The sequence below is a fragment of the Culex quinquefasciatus genome, chromosome 2, assembly GCF_015732765.1.
Source record: "Culex quinquefasciatus strain JHB chromosome 2, VPISU_Cqui_1.0_pri_paternal, whole genome shotgun sequence".
Classification (NCBI taxonomy): domain Eukaryota; kingdom Metazoa; phylum Arthropoda; class Insecta; order Diptera; family Culicidae; genus Culex; species Culex quinquefasciatus.
Window position 1 is genome coordinate 20,600,816 of NC_051862.1, and position 16,165 is coordinate 20,616,980.

At 37.7% G+C, this 16,165-nt stretch overlaps 2 protein-coding genes across 2 annotated transcripts in view; one reads left to right on the plus strand and one right to left on the minus strand.

The window, feature by feature from the left end:
• Positions 1–6,955: 6,955 nt before the first annotated feature.
• Positions 6,956–9,500, minus strand: LOC6048550 (intraflagellar transport protein 74 homolog). The gene is made up of 5 exons (XM_001865421.2): positions 9,076–9,500; positions 8,901–9,018; positions 7,773–8,745; positions 7,192–7,712; positions 6,956–7,139 (listed from the first exon to the last, which is right to left on the minus strand). The coding sequence occupies exons 1-5, from the start codon at positions 9,231–9,233 to the stop codon at positions 7,035–7,037; spliced, it is 1,875 nt and encodes a 624-aa protein (XP_001865456.2). The 5' UTR covers positions 9,234–9,500; the 3' UTR covers positions 6,956–7,034.
• Positions 9,501–9,832: 332 nt separating this feature from the next.
• The window catches only part of LOC6048560 (SLIT-ROBO Rho GTPase-activating protein 1), a 161,823-nt gene continuing 155,490 nt past the window's right edge, over positions 9,833–16,165 (plus strand). Inside the window, exon 1 of the mRNA XM_038257718.1 lies at positions 9,833–9,920. The gene's annotated coding sequence lies outside the window, so the exon portion shown is untranslated. The remainder of the gene's footprint in view (positions 9,921–16,165) is intronic.

The window sequence follows — 16,165 nt, forward strand, 5'->3', positions numbered from 1 at the left end:
TGGGTCAACTATGGTCCCCTTGGAACGAGCTGTCAAGTAGGAGCTTTTCTGTCAAGAAGGACCGCGAGGTTAATTTTTCAAAATTGATTTAAAAATCCATTTTAAACTCTTTGTGCTCGTACAAAGGGTCATTGTACTCAGAAAAATAAGCTTTATCGCTGTAAACAATAATATCAGCCATCTTCATTGTTATCCGAGCATTCGTTGGTGAAGGTTGTCTGAATCAACATGACTCGTCGCGTCCCGGCGCAAAACGCCGGCAATATTGCCCTACCTGCGGCTCAAGCAGGCAAAAAAGTGGGAATTTCCAAAAGGAAGGTTGAGGCCTCAACTGATGGCCAAAAACCGGGAAATTCCAAAAGGAAGGTGCTTTTGGAAGTGACATCGAACAGCAAAAAGACGAAAAAGAGCGACGGTACTGTACCTATAGATGAGGAGGAGGAGAACTCTTCATCACACGAGGAGCAGCTATTGAAGAACAACAAGTTTGCTGGACTGCCTGACGAGGACCAGGTAGCGGAAGCAAAGGAGAATGAAGTGAAACAGCGAAAGGAGAAACTGCCTCCTTTTATGTGAGGCAATCAGCAGCAACGATCGACTTTCGTGCGGGGCTGGTTGAACTCATCAAGTCTGGGAAAGTCCAAGGCAACATTCGTCTGTGTCAGGACGGATTTAAGGTGCTGGTGCAATCCAGGCAGCACTATCAACTGGTCAAGGATTACTTGACCGAAAACGAGGCGGAGTACTTTACCCATGATGTCGCCATGGATAAGCCGTACAAAATCGTCGTCAGAGGTCTGTACGACATGCCAGTGGAGGAATTAGCTGCCGAGCTAAAAGTTTTGAAACTGGATGTGTTGGCCGTGCACAAAATGAGCCGACGCAACAAAGACATCAAGTACCGTGACCAGCTCTACCTGCTGCATTTGGCTAAGGGATCGACGACGCTTCCTGAGCTGAAGGCAATCCGAGCGGTTTTCAACATTATCGTGTCGTGGGAGCGATACCGACCAGTGCATCGTGACGTCACACAATGCTTCAACTGCCTGGGTTTCGGGCACGGAGGTAAGAACTGCCACCTAAAGCGTCGTTGCGCCAAATGTGGTACCGATGCGCACATCACATCCCAGTGCATCCAAGATTCGCTGGTGAAGTGCCTCAACTGCAACGGTGAGCACTCGTCAACCGACCGAAAGTGCCCCAAGAGAGCTGAGTTCGTGAAAATTCGGCAGCAAGCATCGACGAAGAATCAGCCTCAGCGTCGTAGAACTCCTCCAGCCCTGGTGGAGCAAAATTTTCCACCTCTTCAACCGCGACGCCAGGTCCCGAACTTGGCACCGTTGCCGTTGGATCCCAGGAAGAGAGCTGAGATGAATCATCCACGGCCGGGTTCCAGCCAGGAGCCGAGACCGCCACCACCGGGCTTCAGCCAGGAGCCAAGACCAACCCAAGAACCAGCAGTTGAGGAAAATGGTAATGATCTTTACACCTCAACCGAACTCCTCAATATTTTCAAACAGATGTCCGCTGCACTGCGTGGATGCAAAACCAAGACCCAGCAGATTGAAGTGCTGACCTCGTTCGTCATCCAGTATGGATCGTAGGTCCCTCAAGCTGCTGAATTGGAACGCTTGCTCCATTAGGAGGAAGAATTTAGAGCTGGTGGATTTTCTTCGCGAGAAGGAGATCGACGTAGCTGCCATCACGGAAACTCATCTGAAGCCCGGTGAAAAAGTTTATCTGCAAAACTACAAGATTGCGACGCAGCTCGACAGGACCACGTCTGGAGGAGGAGGTGTGTTTGTCGCTGTTCATCGTGATCTCAAGCCACGCCGGCTGCCACACTTCAAGCTGGACATCATCGAGGCCGTTGGGGTGGAAATTCCCACTTCGGTTGGCCCAGTACTCTTCATTGCTGCATACTGCCCACGTCAGGTGAATTCCAGAGATGGTTCAGCAGCAAAACTGAAGAGCGATATCCAGAAGCTGACACGGCGGAGCGCAAAGTACATCATCGCTGGTGACCTCAACGCGAAGCATGAAGTTTGGGGCAACAGCAGGAGGAATCGGAACGGAGTGATTCTGCACAACGATCTGCAAAACGGATACTACAACGTTGTGAGTCCGGATCGTCCAACGAGGGTGGCTCGGTCTGGGAATCACTCAATCATCGACTTCTTCATTACCAATATGGCTGAGAACGTGGCTCATCCTGAGGTGTTTGAAGAGTTGAGTTCTGATCACTATCCGGTGGTTGTGGAGGTTGGAGCTTCCGTTACTCCGCAGCGGCAACCAACCCGGAAAGATTACCACAACGTTGACTGGCAGCAGTTTCAGCAAGTGGTAGACAGCAACATCGACTATGATCAACACCCGGAAACTTCTGCTGATATTGATCGTTCGCTGGAGGTGATCCAGCAGGCTATCAACCAAGCAGAGGCTGCCAACGTTCGGGAGGTTCCTGTTAATTTTAAGGTAACTGATATTGACGTAGATACTAAACACTTGATTAGACTTAGGAATGTTTATAGGAGACAATATCAACGGACTGGGGACTATGACAAAAGATTTCAGTGAACAATTTGAACAAAATCATACAAGACCGACTTGACAATATCAGAAATCAAGAATTTTCAAAACATGTAAGCCAGCTTGGGAATTATTCAAAACCATTTTGGAAACTTTCAAAAGTTCTTAAAAACAAACCAAAGCCTATTCCTCCTCTTATTGTTGAGGATTCTCCTTTGATTACATCCGAGGAAAAGGCAAATGCACTTGGGCTTCATTTTGTTAGTTCACATAATCTTGGCGCTTCCATGACCAGCCGTAAAGAAACATCAGTTGCCAATAGTATTTCAACAATCAATGACTCTACCTTTGAATTTCCTGCAGATTCCCATGTTTCTGGTGAGGAAGTCAAAGTTGCAGTTAAACAAATGAAAAATATGAAAGCTCCAGGCTTTGATAACATTTTAATCTAGTGTTGAAAAAACAGAGTGATCAGTTCTTTCAACATCTAGCCAATATTTTCAATAAATGTTTGCAACTTGGTTACTTCCCCACCAATTGGAAACTGGGCAAAGTCATACCAATTTTGAAGCCTCAAAAAGATCCAACATCGCCAACAAGTTATCGTCCCATTAGTCTTTTAAGTAGTCTGTCCAAACTCTTTGAGAAGGTCATCTATTCAAGGCTTTTGGATTTTACCAACGATAATAATATAATTTTGAACGAGCAGTTTGGCTTCCGAAAGGGACATAATACTGCTCATCAGCTTACGAGAGTAACTAAAATCATCAAACAGAACAAGCTTGAGTCTAAATCAACTGCTATGGCTTTGTTGGATGTTGAGAAGGCTTTTGACAATGTTTGGCATGATGGTTTGATACATAAACTGTATTTATACGGTTTTCCAATGTATCTTATCAAAATTATCCAGCACTATCTTTCGGAGAGATCGTTCAGGGTTTTTCTGAATGGGATTGCTTCTGGATTATTCAACATTGATGCTGGGGTTCCCCAAGGAAGTATTCTTGGCCCACTTCTGTACAATATTTTTACATCTGATTTGCCTACTCTTCCTGGTAATGGTGTGTTGTCACTTTTTGCTGATGACACTGCCGTTATTTATAAGGGTAAAATAACCAGATATTTAGTTGGCCGTCTTCAGAAGGGTCTTGACGTTCTTTCCGAATACTTTGGCGACTGGAAAATTCGCATAAATGCAGCCAAAACTCAAACCATCATTTTTCCACTTTCCAAATCGGCCCGATTTGTCCCAAAGGATGATGTTTTGATTAAAATGAATGATGTTTCAATACCCTGGTCAAAGGAAGTTGTCTATTTAGGTCTCATACTTGACTCGAAACTATTGTTTCGGCAGCATGTAGATAAAATATTGAACAAGTGCAGCATTCTCATCAGGTGTTTGTATCCTTTAATTAACAGAAAATCAAAGCTATCTTTGAAAAATAAGCTAGCAGTTTACAAACAAATAATTTACCCCGTTATTGAGTATGCAGTACCTGTTTGGGAGTGTTGCGCTAGAACTCATAAATTGAAGCTCCAGCGTGTCCAAAACAAGGTACTCAAAATGGTTTTGAATGTTCCTGGCTGGACAAGATCAAGTGAGGTTCATGAATTAGCAGAAGTAAAAATGTTGGATCAGAAGATTCAAGAAAAATGTTTGAAATTCAGGGAAAAATGTGCTTTATCTGAATACCCCTTGATTCAAGGATTGGTTTAGTTTATTGTAAGTTTAAGTTAGTTTTAGGTTAGGTTATGTTTTCTTAACATTTTTTTTTCCTCATTGTACCTAGTGTTACAAAAATGATAAATCATATACTTTTAAAGTTAAGAAAATGAACAGTGTTTAAATCACGAAAAGCAAACTAAAGCTGAAGAGCTACAGCTGACCACTTATTATGTAAACTAAATGTAATTATTATAAGAAAGATTCAATAAAGTATATTTAATTCAAAAAAAAAAAAAAAAAAAAAAAAATATCAGCCATCTAAGCTTCATTTTAGGACCCAATTCTGTATGAAAATAGATAACTTAAACTTGTTACCTGTGTAAATTTTTCTTTACAACGGTAAAAAACACGATTAAAAATCCTTTGTGATCACTTTTTTTCATTTTAATCCATACAAATTACATATTTGAAAAGACAACGTTTTTCGATGGATCAACTATATGGTCCCCTTGGAACAAACTGTCAAGTAGGATATTTTCCGTCAAGAAGGGTCGCGAAGTTATTTTTTTAAAATTGATTTAAAAATCCAGAAATTCTGAATCCAGTACTCAAAAAAAAGCTTTATCGTTGTTAAAATTAACACCATAAATTAAAGCTTAATCTAGAGCTTAATTTAAGGACCCAATATTGGGCAATCAAGAGATCTTTCCAAAGAGCCCAAAAGATTTAAAATCTGACAATCCTATCAAAAATTATAAGTACTTTAGTGTTTTTAAAACACTTTTTTGAGGCTGGGCTCAGAAATTTTGGTAAAATTAAGTATTATTTATACATGTTTTTGAGGCTGTGTAGTGTATTCATTTTATGAATGTGAGAAAGGCACCAACCACCTATAAGTGGATTAAGTAACGTTTTAAAAATTGATTTAAAAATCCACTTTACATCCTTTGAGGTCGCACAAAGGGTCATTGTACTCAGAAAAATAAGCTTTATCACTGTAAACAATAATGCCATCAATTTAAGCTTAATTTTAGGACTCAATAGATCACTTCTATTATAATCTCTATTCTGATTCTATATTTTCAAAATTTTTCAATCGAGTATTTTTAAGGGGATACGGGAAGCTCCACCATATTGATTCTACGCCTCGAGTTTTCAAAAGCAGTTTTTAAGAAAATGTCGTAACGTAAAAGTGTTCTGTTTGTTGCAGACAATCTAATTTATTGACTACGAAAAAAATGCGTAAAATGTCATAATTGCTTTTAAATTATTACACTTATTATTACAGTTATGCTAACATCAAAAAATTTACTAAATATCGATAAATCCATGAAAAAAAATCTAATAAGCAGACGCGCAAAAACTGCAGCCCAAAATTCAAAATTTTTTAAAATTATTAAACAGTCTTTGTTTCATTAAGAATACATAAATAGGCATAATGCGATGTATTTTAAATGGGTTACGATCGATTTAAAAAGTGTTTTACAATGAAAATGTATTTTTTGAAAGTAATTATTGTGCTTGCCTTCTAATTTTTTATAGAAGTATGCGGAATTCAACAGTTCAATTTTGATAATTCGTTTTGTGATAGAATGGTGTAGATAAGGTACCTATGTGAAACATGAAAATTCTTCAAAAGTGTAGTGATCAGCAGCAGCGTGAGTAAAAAAAAATTGTAGTTTGCTGCAGAAATCCATGGTGAAAAAATAAATAAATTGGGTTTGAATTTAGTGTACGAAATAATGTACGAAAATATTGGTTTATAACAATTCTCAAATTGGATGCTAAATGAATACCACAAAAAAAATTGAAAAAATTCTGGAGTTTTTTTTTTTTTTTGAAATGGTCCAATAAACCAAATTTTCAGTTTTGCTTTTTACACGCAGAAAAATAAGGCATATTTGAATCAACAAAACGTTTTGTTGATTTGAAAATCATTTTTTTTGTTGAATCAACGCTAAACGTCAAAGCAGCTTTTTCAAAACAACAAAAGACTTTTGTGGAATCGAAAAAATCAAGATTTGTTTCAACGCCAAATCGGCGTTGATTATATTCAACAAAAATTTTGTTGATTCAAACCTCGTACAGGCTGATTCTACAAAACTTTTTTCTGCGTGTAGGTGTTTTTAATACCCCTGACTCAAGGCGGGTTCAAAAACACACAAAAAGCAAAAACTGGAAATTTTGAATATTGAACATTTTCAAAAAAAAAACTCCATAACGAGGGGATGACTGTATATGAACTTTAATCGAAGAGGGCATTACCAAAAAATATAATGGATCTTGCAAAAAAAATTCTGCACAGTATACCAATAAAATCTGCAAACATGTAGATAAGTTGGTGAGACTGGCAACCGGCGAGCGAAATTAGGATTGCCCGATCAATGCGAGAACGGGCGAGTTTTGTACACTCTGAATGAAAGTTTGGCAGGTTGATGGGTTAAATGAATCAAAATCAAGCCAAAACCAAAGACAATCGGACAGGGAACTCCATTAGCTTATCGCTGTTCACAATTTTAAATCAATCAATCAAACGCCAAAATTCAGCTGCTGTCATTCGAATTACAAAATTTAGATCAGGACAATCCACAAACCACGTGGACACATTTATGGAGATCTCGACCATCTCGAGCGTGCGACAATCGCCTAACCTCCCCCCCCCATTGGTTCACGTGGTTTATGGATAGTCCCATCAGATAATTCGAATGCAGATCCATTTCAATTAGGTTCAAAAACCTTGAAAGAAAATAAGCTTTTGGGTTATTTTTATTTATATTTTATTCAAGAAATCACGACAACCCACAAACATCTAAGAATTTTATGGATTTTTCAAACTCCTTCAAATACGACTTGCTGTATTGTTGTTCATTTCGGAACACAACAAATTGTTGTGTTCGTCTAGCAATTGCTCCACATCGTGTTGCAGAACTGAATAATCGCACTCCTAGAATTCATAAAGGTTAACTTTAAATACCCCAAACTAATAATTTACACACCTTCTGAAGTTGCTCCACAACATCCTGCATTGATTTATTTTCCTTGATCAAATCGACCAGCTTATCCTCCAGGTGCGAAATTTGCCGATACGTCTCATTGCTCTTCAAGTTGATCTTGATCTCTTGGTTGCGCTTCTTCGCCTCGTCGACCACGTTTTCCGTGACGCGCTTCTTGTCCTCCAGCTCCTGCAGCGTTCCCGTTAGTTCACTCATCTTGACGATCGCCTCCGATCTGGGTGCTTCCAAGTTGCTGAACTTCTGGATGTTTCCGAGGGCTTCCGTTTCCTCTTGACGCAACTCCGACAGCTGACCGATGGTTCGTTTCTCCAGTATTTGCAGCTGTTTGAGCTGGATGCCCAGCTTTTTGTACTCCTTGATGAGACCGGAGTGCGAATTGAGATCGTTCTTGGCGGTAAAGCCTGCACTTTCTAGTCTATCGGAACCGAGTGTTTTCATGTTGATTCCTTGAAGAGTTATCTGCTCGATGGCGAATGTTATTTGATTTTTCAATGATTCAACGTCTAAAATGTTAAGATAAATGTAATTTTGTTGTTTGTTGATTGTTTAAAACTTAAAATTACTCTGCTTCTCAGTGGCCATGCTCTGCTGAAATGTGTCCATAAAAGCGGACATCACTTCGTCACGCTTCTTGAGCTCCTTGTACTTGATGTGACGTTCAGAGTTGCCTTCCTCAAGGTCTTGATCGATCTGCTGCAACATTTCTTTCTTTTCATTCAATTGATCCTCGATAATCTTGAGTTGCTTGCCAATGCTTGCCAGCGCTTGGTTGTTCGAACGAACTTCGTTGATCAGCTTCTCACGCTCCTGTGCTGGCGACAGTCGATTGTTCTCTTCGTCACGCATCTGGTTGCGCTTGGCAATCAGTTCCTTCAGCTTTGACTTCAACCGATGCGCTTCCGTGCGCGTCTGCGAGTTCATAATGATCGTGTTCAGACGCTCCTTTTGCTTCTCCAGCTCGCTGATTTGGTTGTGAAAGATCGTGTTCTGCTGCTTCAAGCTTTCCGACAACGTCTGGAACTCTCGGTACTTCTTCTGGTCGCTCTCGGAAAGCGAGTAGATCATTTCGTTGATCTTGTTCTTCTCTCTTTCCGTTTCGACCTCGAGTTCACGGTTTTCAGTGTCCTTGATCTGGCGTTGCTTGAACACAATCTCCAGCTGTTCCTGGATGCGTTCGTTACGCTCACGTAGAGCAACCGTTTCGTTCTGAAGCTGCTGGCGGCTCATTCCCGAGCTGCAATTGTCAAGTGCTATGTTCATTGAGGTTAGGGTTGACTGCAGCTGGGTTAACTCCTTGGCAGCGTCCTTCACCTTCTTTTCGTAAAGTTTGCGGGCGGATTTTTCTCGATCCAGAAATTTCTTTTCTTTAAGAAGTTTGTCAGTTTCTTGGGTAATTTCTTGAATTTTACTTTGCAGAACAGCTTGCCAGTAGCGTTTGTCTTTGATTTGACGGTTTCCGCTGGCGGTACCAATTCGACCGTAGGAGGTCGATAACCCGCTGATACCATGTTGGGTTATTGGCCGATCGGTCATTCGCTTAAATTTTATTTATTTTCAAATTAAAAAAAAAAGCTTATAAATATGACAGATAACAATCAAAACTAAATCTAAACTAACTAAATCGAGCATATACTTTAACATTGTGTTAAAAAGTGTTCAAACCAAAGGTAAGATAATGTCAAATTACTTACATTTCCAGCATTTCCCAGTGCCGTTCCGATTCTCTGAGCCGAAGCCGAAGAGTTTGTCGAGTGGACACTGTTGGCCACCAGCCGGCTTGCGGTTCCCCCGCGAACAACCGATGGAGCTCTGAAATTATTTCATTTTTTTTAAATATATTTTATTAGAATTACTTTATCCCCTCACTTCATGGCCGTTCCCGGTCTCAGAATTCCAATTGGACTCGGCGAGGAAGAGTCGTTGTACGCGTTGAACATGCCAGTTTCTCTCATTCCTCCGCCGCGACGAGACGTTGGTCGTTCTGAGGACGACCGGGACGAAGAGTTATTGTTGTAATCTTCCATTGTTTAATTGCTTTTTGAGAAATTACGGATTTGCAATCTAAAGAACGCCTGTTCCAGTGAAAAACTCGACGAAAAGTGTTTAGTTTTGGTTCGTTTCGTTTGCATGGTAACGGAGCCATTTGTAAACAGTGCTGCAAGCTTTTGCACCGGTTCTGTTTTGTTTTGATAGAACATTTGCGGTTATGTTTGTGTTGGTGAATGCCGGTACGTAAACAAACAGGAAAAATGTCAGCACAGAAATCAGTTTTCAAACGTATTTGACAAGTGATACTGTAATAAATTGTAAACATAAGAAGTAAAGTGACATACCCCTATGTTTGGATTATCAAAATTATTCACAATAGAAAATTAGTTTAAAAATATCGCATTTAATGATAAATATTATGAAATTGACAAGCAATTCAAATGATAAAATAAGTTTTAAAATATTCAAAAAAATCCCCTTAAAAAAATATTCAAGGGGGATGACACATTAGCAAAAACTAAAATAAAAACAAAAAAACATTTTTCTTTACTAAATTCGCAGTAGTGTTAGTGAATCTAACGAAGAAACATTCTGTTGCCTTTCTGTGTTCATCTTCATCGTCGACCGGCAGTTCTGTAGTGGTTGTACATGAGGACAGACGTGAATATTTAGGCTGGTGATATTTGAGTGAAAATTCATCATTAGGAATCGGCAATATTTAGGTATGTTTAAGAAAATGAGATATGTTAGGTTTTATCCGTCTAGGTTTTAAATATCTGTTTAAATCATTTGATTTTAAAATTTGCAAAGGGGGCTCAATACATTTTTATTTGTCTGGCTTTCTTTCCGCCAGACAGCGTTTTGTGTTCAAATGCCAAAAATCATATAAAAATAGAGTGCGCGCGCAACACATGTTCCGTTTTTTTGGGGATGCATTTCGCTTTCCTGAGCTTTGGTGGCAATGAAAGTGTCATGCTTTGATGTCTGCCTTCATTGTCTGTTTTATTTTTATTTTGTAAACAAACTGTTTTCAGGGGGAGTGATGCTTTTTAAATAGAAACATAAATAAAATAAACAAACATGTTTTGGTGTTCGTACAAATGTGATTACGTTACTGCAATTTTAAGTTAAAATTTAAAAAGTGGGCATTTTTTTGAATATCTGACGGACTTAACCGATTACTGTCAATGGTTTTTATTACGGATTTATATGTTAAAAAATACGAGATTTTTCAAAAATATTGTAAAAGCCACCTTTTTTAATAATCATTTTTAAAAATCAAATTATTCGCATCTACAGCATTGCCTTGGCGTTCTCGATTACGAGATTCCTACTCGAAACTAAGTGTCCGAAGGCTTGATTGTTGAGGCAATTGCAAACCTCTTTTTACACCTTAGCTTCCATCCACCCCGGGATTCGAACTGACGACCTTTGGATTATTAGTCCAACTGCCTACCAGCGACTCCACCGAGGCAGGACCCAGGGAGACGACTCCTACACCTGGACTGAGCTAACGACCTAACCTTTTTTTTAGGTTAGTCCGGGGCCAACATTTACTTCCCCGTCCGACGGAAGGCGTGATCAGACAAATCTCGTCTCGAAAAATGCCACCGGGACCGTCTGGGATCGAACCCAGGCCGACTGGGTGAGAGGCAATCACGCTTACCCCTACACCACGGTCCCGGCATAATCATTTTTAAAAGTGACATACAAATTCAATCGAGAGGCAACTTATTTTTTTTATTAAATGCTCTGTTTTCGAGTTAGAGCCATTTGAGGGTTAATTTCAGGAAACGAATGCATAAACATAAACATAAATTCATTTTAAATTCTTATAAACGATGTCCATGTATAGTCCAGCCTCGATTATCCGATGTTTCGATTATCCGAAGTTTGAGTATCCGAAGGCTTATATGGAACTTCAAATAAGCAAATCAGGCCTTCGGACAATCGAGTCTGGACTGTATGTATGGACAGCTGCCAAAATTCATGGAGACTTTATCAAGATTTTTAAGCGAAGATGGCGTTACGAATGGTGCACACCCGAAATGTCAAAATCACGCAGTGGTGCCAACATTACAAATAAGTGTGGTATGGCATGACAGCCACACTTTTTTTCAGTTTCAGTAGAATCAAAATACAAAAACAAATGAAATTCACTCTGGTTTTATCAAGAATTGCCCTTTTTCAATGCAAATAGTTTTAATTTTTTTTAAATATTTCTTTGAATTGAAGATTTTGATTTTATCAATTAAATGTGTTTTTTTAGGTGGCTGTACCCTAGGAACGAAATGACCAATCCTGAATGTTTCTTAGACTAATTTATATATTTTTTCAGCCTTATTAAATATAGTTTAAGGTGCTATTTACGAAAAATATAAAATGAAGATTTCTTTTTAATTTTTTTAAATTTTATTTTACACTGACAATTACGTCGGAATATTTTTTTTAATGTCCGTATATCACTAATGCAAAAAAAAAATACTCATTACTTGCCGGCTGATTTGTTGCCAGGATTTTTTGTCAAGAAGAATACGAAAATATACAGAATCACTCAAATGCAAAATGGCTGTAAAATAATAGAAAATGTTTTCGGGAAAAACTGAATCGCAAAATAAACACAACATATTTAAGTCGACCTCAGTTGTTACCTTTTCTGAGGTCAAAATTAAGCCGCATTTGAAATGCAAAAGAGGCAGATGGTCCTCTCGGGTGTGGATCATGTTGCATGTTGCACTATGTTTTTTTGACTTCCTTTGCCTCTTGGTTTCTTTCATTCATTTATACTCAAATGCGAAACATCGAGCGGATTAACATATCTATAGAGGAGAATGGCTTGATTCGAGCAATTTGAGTGAATTTTGGAACATATTTTCTTCAAATCTCTGAAGCAAACTATCACTTGCGCTATCTACATTCAAGTTGTCGAAGTAGCATCGCACGATTATGCATGATTTCTCAAAATGTATTATGCAATAATTAATTAAAGCATTTAGCATTAGTATGGTGCTATAAACAGTTTTTTGGCAATATGTTTGTCTTTATTATTCTATGTAATTTATCATGGATACTTAAATTGCCGAAAAATTGATAGAAATTGAATTTTTAATATAATTTCATACGACCATTTCGGAAAGTGCCCATTAATTTGCATCATCAGCTGGCTTTGTTTACGTTTTAAACCACGTGGCTCGAAGATTTTGACATAAGCGATCTCGCTTGCGCAGGTTTTCGAAGAAGTAGATTTAACCAAGTACGTAACGTATTTTAACCAGTAGTGGACCCCCTAGTAGAGCCGACGCGCATTTTTCACAATTTTTCAATATTTAAGCACTTTTTCATAACCCTTTGTACAAAACAATGAAATCTGAAGTCTTTTGAACAATTTTGACTATTTGTTTCATCAGTAATTTGTTTTTGAGCAGAAAAATAGCCATTTGAAAAAAAAGTTTTGTTGCCTGTTATGGACCCCCTTTTCCTATAGTGGACCCGGGTCCATAATCCGATTGTGGACCCGGGTCCACTATAGGAAAACTATTATTTTTATACCAAATTTAACCGATATTTGGTGTTTTGATGCATGGTGAAGAACTTATGATAGATATAATGAATAAAAGATGGATTTTCCATCATAAACAAATATGTTTTGTTAACAAATTTGGCTTAAAACAACAAAAAACCTAACAGACATTTAAACAAATTTATTTCCGAAAAAGGTCAAAGAAAACGTATCAAAATCAACTGTAAACATTAAAATGATAAAAAAAAGTAATTTTGATGCACATTTTTCCATATAAATTACATAAATAGTTGACCGAAACAAAACAATAGATTTGTTTACAGCTGCTGATAAAACTACGCATGTTAATTTTCAAAAAATGTTTTGTTATTGATTTATTATTATAAAATATCATTTCAAGTTTTGATTATGATGCTTCAGTTAAGAACAATCAACTATAGTTTTTTATTAATAATAAATTCTTACGGCTTCAGCATTTTTGATACTTTGAACATGAAAACAGCTATATTTATACTCATAATTGAAAATATATGCAATAAGGTTGATAACAACATGCATTTATTGCATGTTTAAGAGAAACTTTTGCTTAAATACACAGTTTTCTTCATTTTTGAAGGTTAAATTAACAGGGGTCCACTTTTGGAAAAGTTAGGATTTTCGTTGTCCTATATTGGACCCCCCTAATTTTTGCTTGAAAATGAGCAGTTCTTCGCTTTATTTAAGTATAGTTAATTAAACTTAAATTATTTCGACTTACTGAAAGTAAATAACCAGTCAAAAAAATGATTGGATAGTTAATTCAATCATAAAATTTAAATGCTGTTTTGTTGTGAAAATGCTAGTGGCCATGGCTGATTTCAGAAGTCGAACTCAAAACACTTATTTTGGCAAAAAGGACAATTCAATGTCAGTCAACGTTGTTTTAAATGATGCTGGACATGCCAAATAAAAGATTTGCAGACAAAAACACGTTTGAAATAGGGATTTTATTGAGTTTTTCATCAAAAACCCTTCAGAGGGTCCACTATAGGAAAAGGGTCCACTAATGGATAATTTCTGAAGCAAACTATCACTTGCGCCATCTACATTCAAGTTGTCGAAGTAGCATCGCGCGATTTTGCATGATTTCTCAAAATGTATTATGCAATAATTCATTAAAACATTTAGCATTAGTATGGTGCTATAAACAGTTTTTTGGAATTAATTTTGTCTTTATTATTCTATGTAATTTATCATGGATACTAAAATTGCCGAAAAATTGATAGAAATTGAATTTGTAATTTAATTTCATACGATCATTTCAAAAAGTGCCCATGAATTTGCATCAAACCACGTGGCGGGAAGATTTTGACATAAGCGATCTCGCTTGCGCAGGTTTCGCCAATAAGAAGTAAAAGAAAACCTGCTTCACTTTTTGAAATCCCGTGTCCGTTCGTCCGTGCTTACTGAGAAGATTTATCATTATCAACCGAGTTCTCAACATACCTCATCGCGCCTTAACCACAAATGCATTGCACCCAATGCACCTTTTCTTGTCGTGTGTTTTTGAGATTTTTTTTTTTTTTTTTTTTGAATTAAATATACTTTATTGAATCTTTCTTATAATAATTACATTTGGTTTACATAATAAGTGGTCAGCTGTGGCTCTTCAGCTTTAGTTTGCTTTTCGTGATTTAAACACTGTTCATTTTTATAACTTTAAAAGTATATGATTTATCATTTTTGTAACACTAGGTACAATGAGGGAAAAAAAATGTTAAGAAAACATAACCTAACCTAAAACTAACTTAATCTTACCATAAACTAAACCAATCCTTGAATCAAGGGGTATTCAGATATAGCACATTTTTCCCTGAATTTCAAACATTTTTCTTGAATCTTCTGATCCAACATTTTAACTTCTGCTAATTCATGAACCTCACTTGATCTTGTCCAGCCAGGAACATTCAAAACCATTTTGAGTACCTTGTTTTGGACACGCTGGAGCTTCAATTTATGAGTTCTAGCGCAACACTCCCAAACAGGTACTGCATACTCAATAACGGGGTAAATTATTTGTTTGTAAACTGCTAACTTATTTTTCAAAGATAGCTTTGATTTTCTGTTAATTAAAGGATACAAACACCTGATGAGAATGCTGCACTTGTTCAATATTTTATCTACATGCTGCCGAAACAAAAGTTTCGAGTCAAGTATGAGACCTAAATAGACAACTTCCTTTGACCAGGGTATCGAAACATCATTCATTTTAATCAAAACATCATCCTTTGGGACAAATCTGGCCGATTTGGAAAGTGGAAAAATGATGGTTTGAGTTTTGGCTGCATTTATGCGAATTTTCCAGTCGCCAAAGTATTCGGAAAGAACGTCAAGACCCTTCTGAAGACGGCCAACTAAATATCTGGTTATTTTACCCTTATAAATAACGGCAGTGTCATCAGCAAAAAGTGACAACACACCATTACCAGGAAGAGTAGGCAAATCAGATGTAAAAATATTGTACAGAAGTGGGCCAAGAATACTTCCTTGGGGAACCCCAGCATCAATGTTGAATAATCCAGAAGCAATCCCATTCAGAAAAACCTGAACGATCTCTCCGAAAGATAGTGCTGGATAATTTTGATAAGATACATTGGAAAACCGTATAAATACAGTTTATGTATCAAACCATCATGCCAAACATTGTCAAAAGCCTTCTCAACATCCAACAAAGCCATAGCAGTTGATTTAGACTCAAGCTTGTTCTGCTTGATGATTTTAGTTACTCTCGTAAGCTGATGAGCAGTATTATGTCCCTTTCGGAAGCCAAACTGCTCGTTCAAAATTATATTATTATCGTTGGTAAAATCCAAAAGCCTTGAATAGATGACCTTCTCAAAGAGTTTGGACAGACTACTCAAAAGACTAATGGGACGATAACTTGTTGGCGATGTTGGATCTTTTGAGGCTTCAAAATTGGTATGACTTTGCCCAGCTTCCAATTGGTGGGGAAGTAACCAAGTTGCAAACATTTATTGAAAATATTGGCTAGATGTTGAAAGAACTGATCACTCTGTTTTTCAACACCAGATTAAAATGTTATCAAAGCCTGGAGCTTTCATATTTTTCATTTGTTTAACTGCAACTTTGACTTCCTCACCAGAAACATGGGAATCTGCAGGAAATTCAAAGGTAGAGTCATTGATTGTTGAAATACTATTGGCAACTGATGTTTCTTTACGGCTGGTCATGGAAGCGCCAAGATTATGTGAACTAACAAAATGAAGCCCAAGTGCATTTGCCTTTTCCTCGGATGTAATCAAAGGAGAATCCTCAACAATAAGAGGAGGAATAGGCTTTGGTTTGTTTTTAAGAACTTTTGAAAGTTTCCAAAATGGTTTTGAATAATTCCCAAGCTGGCTTACATGTTTTGAAAATTCTTGATTTCTGATATTGTCAAGTCGGTCT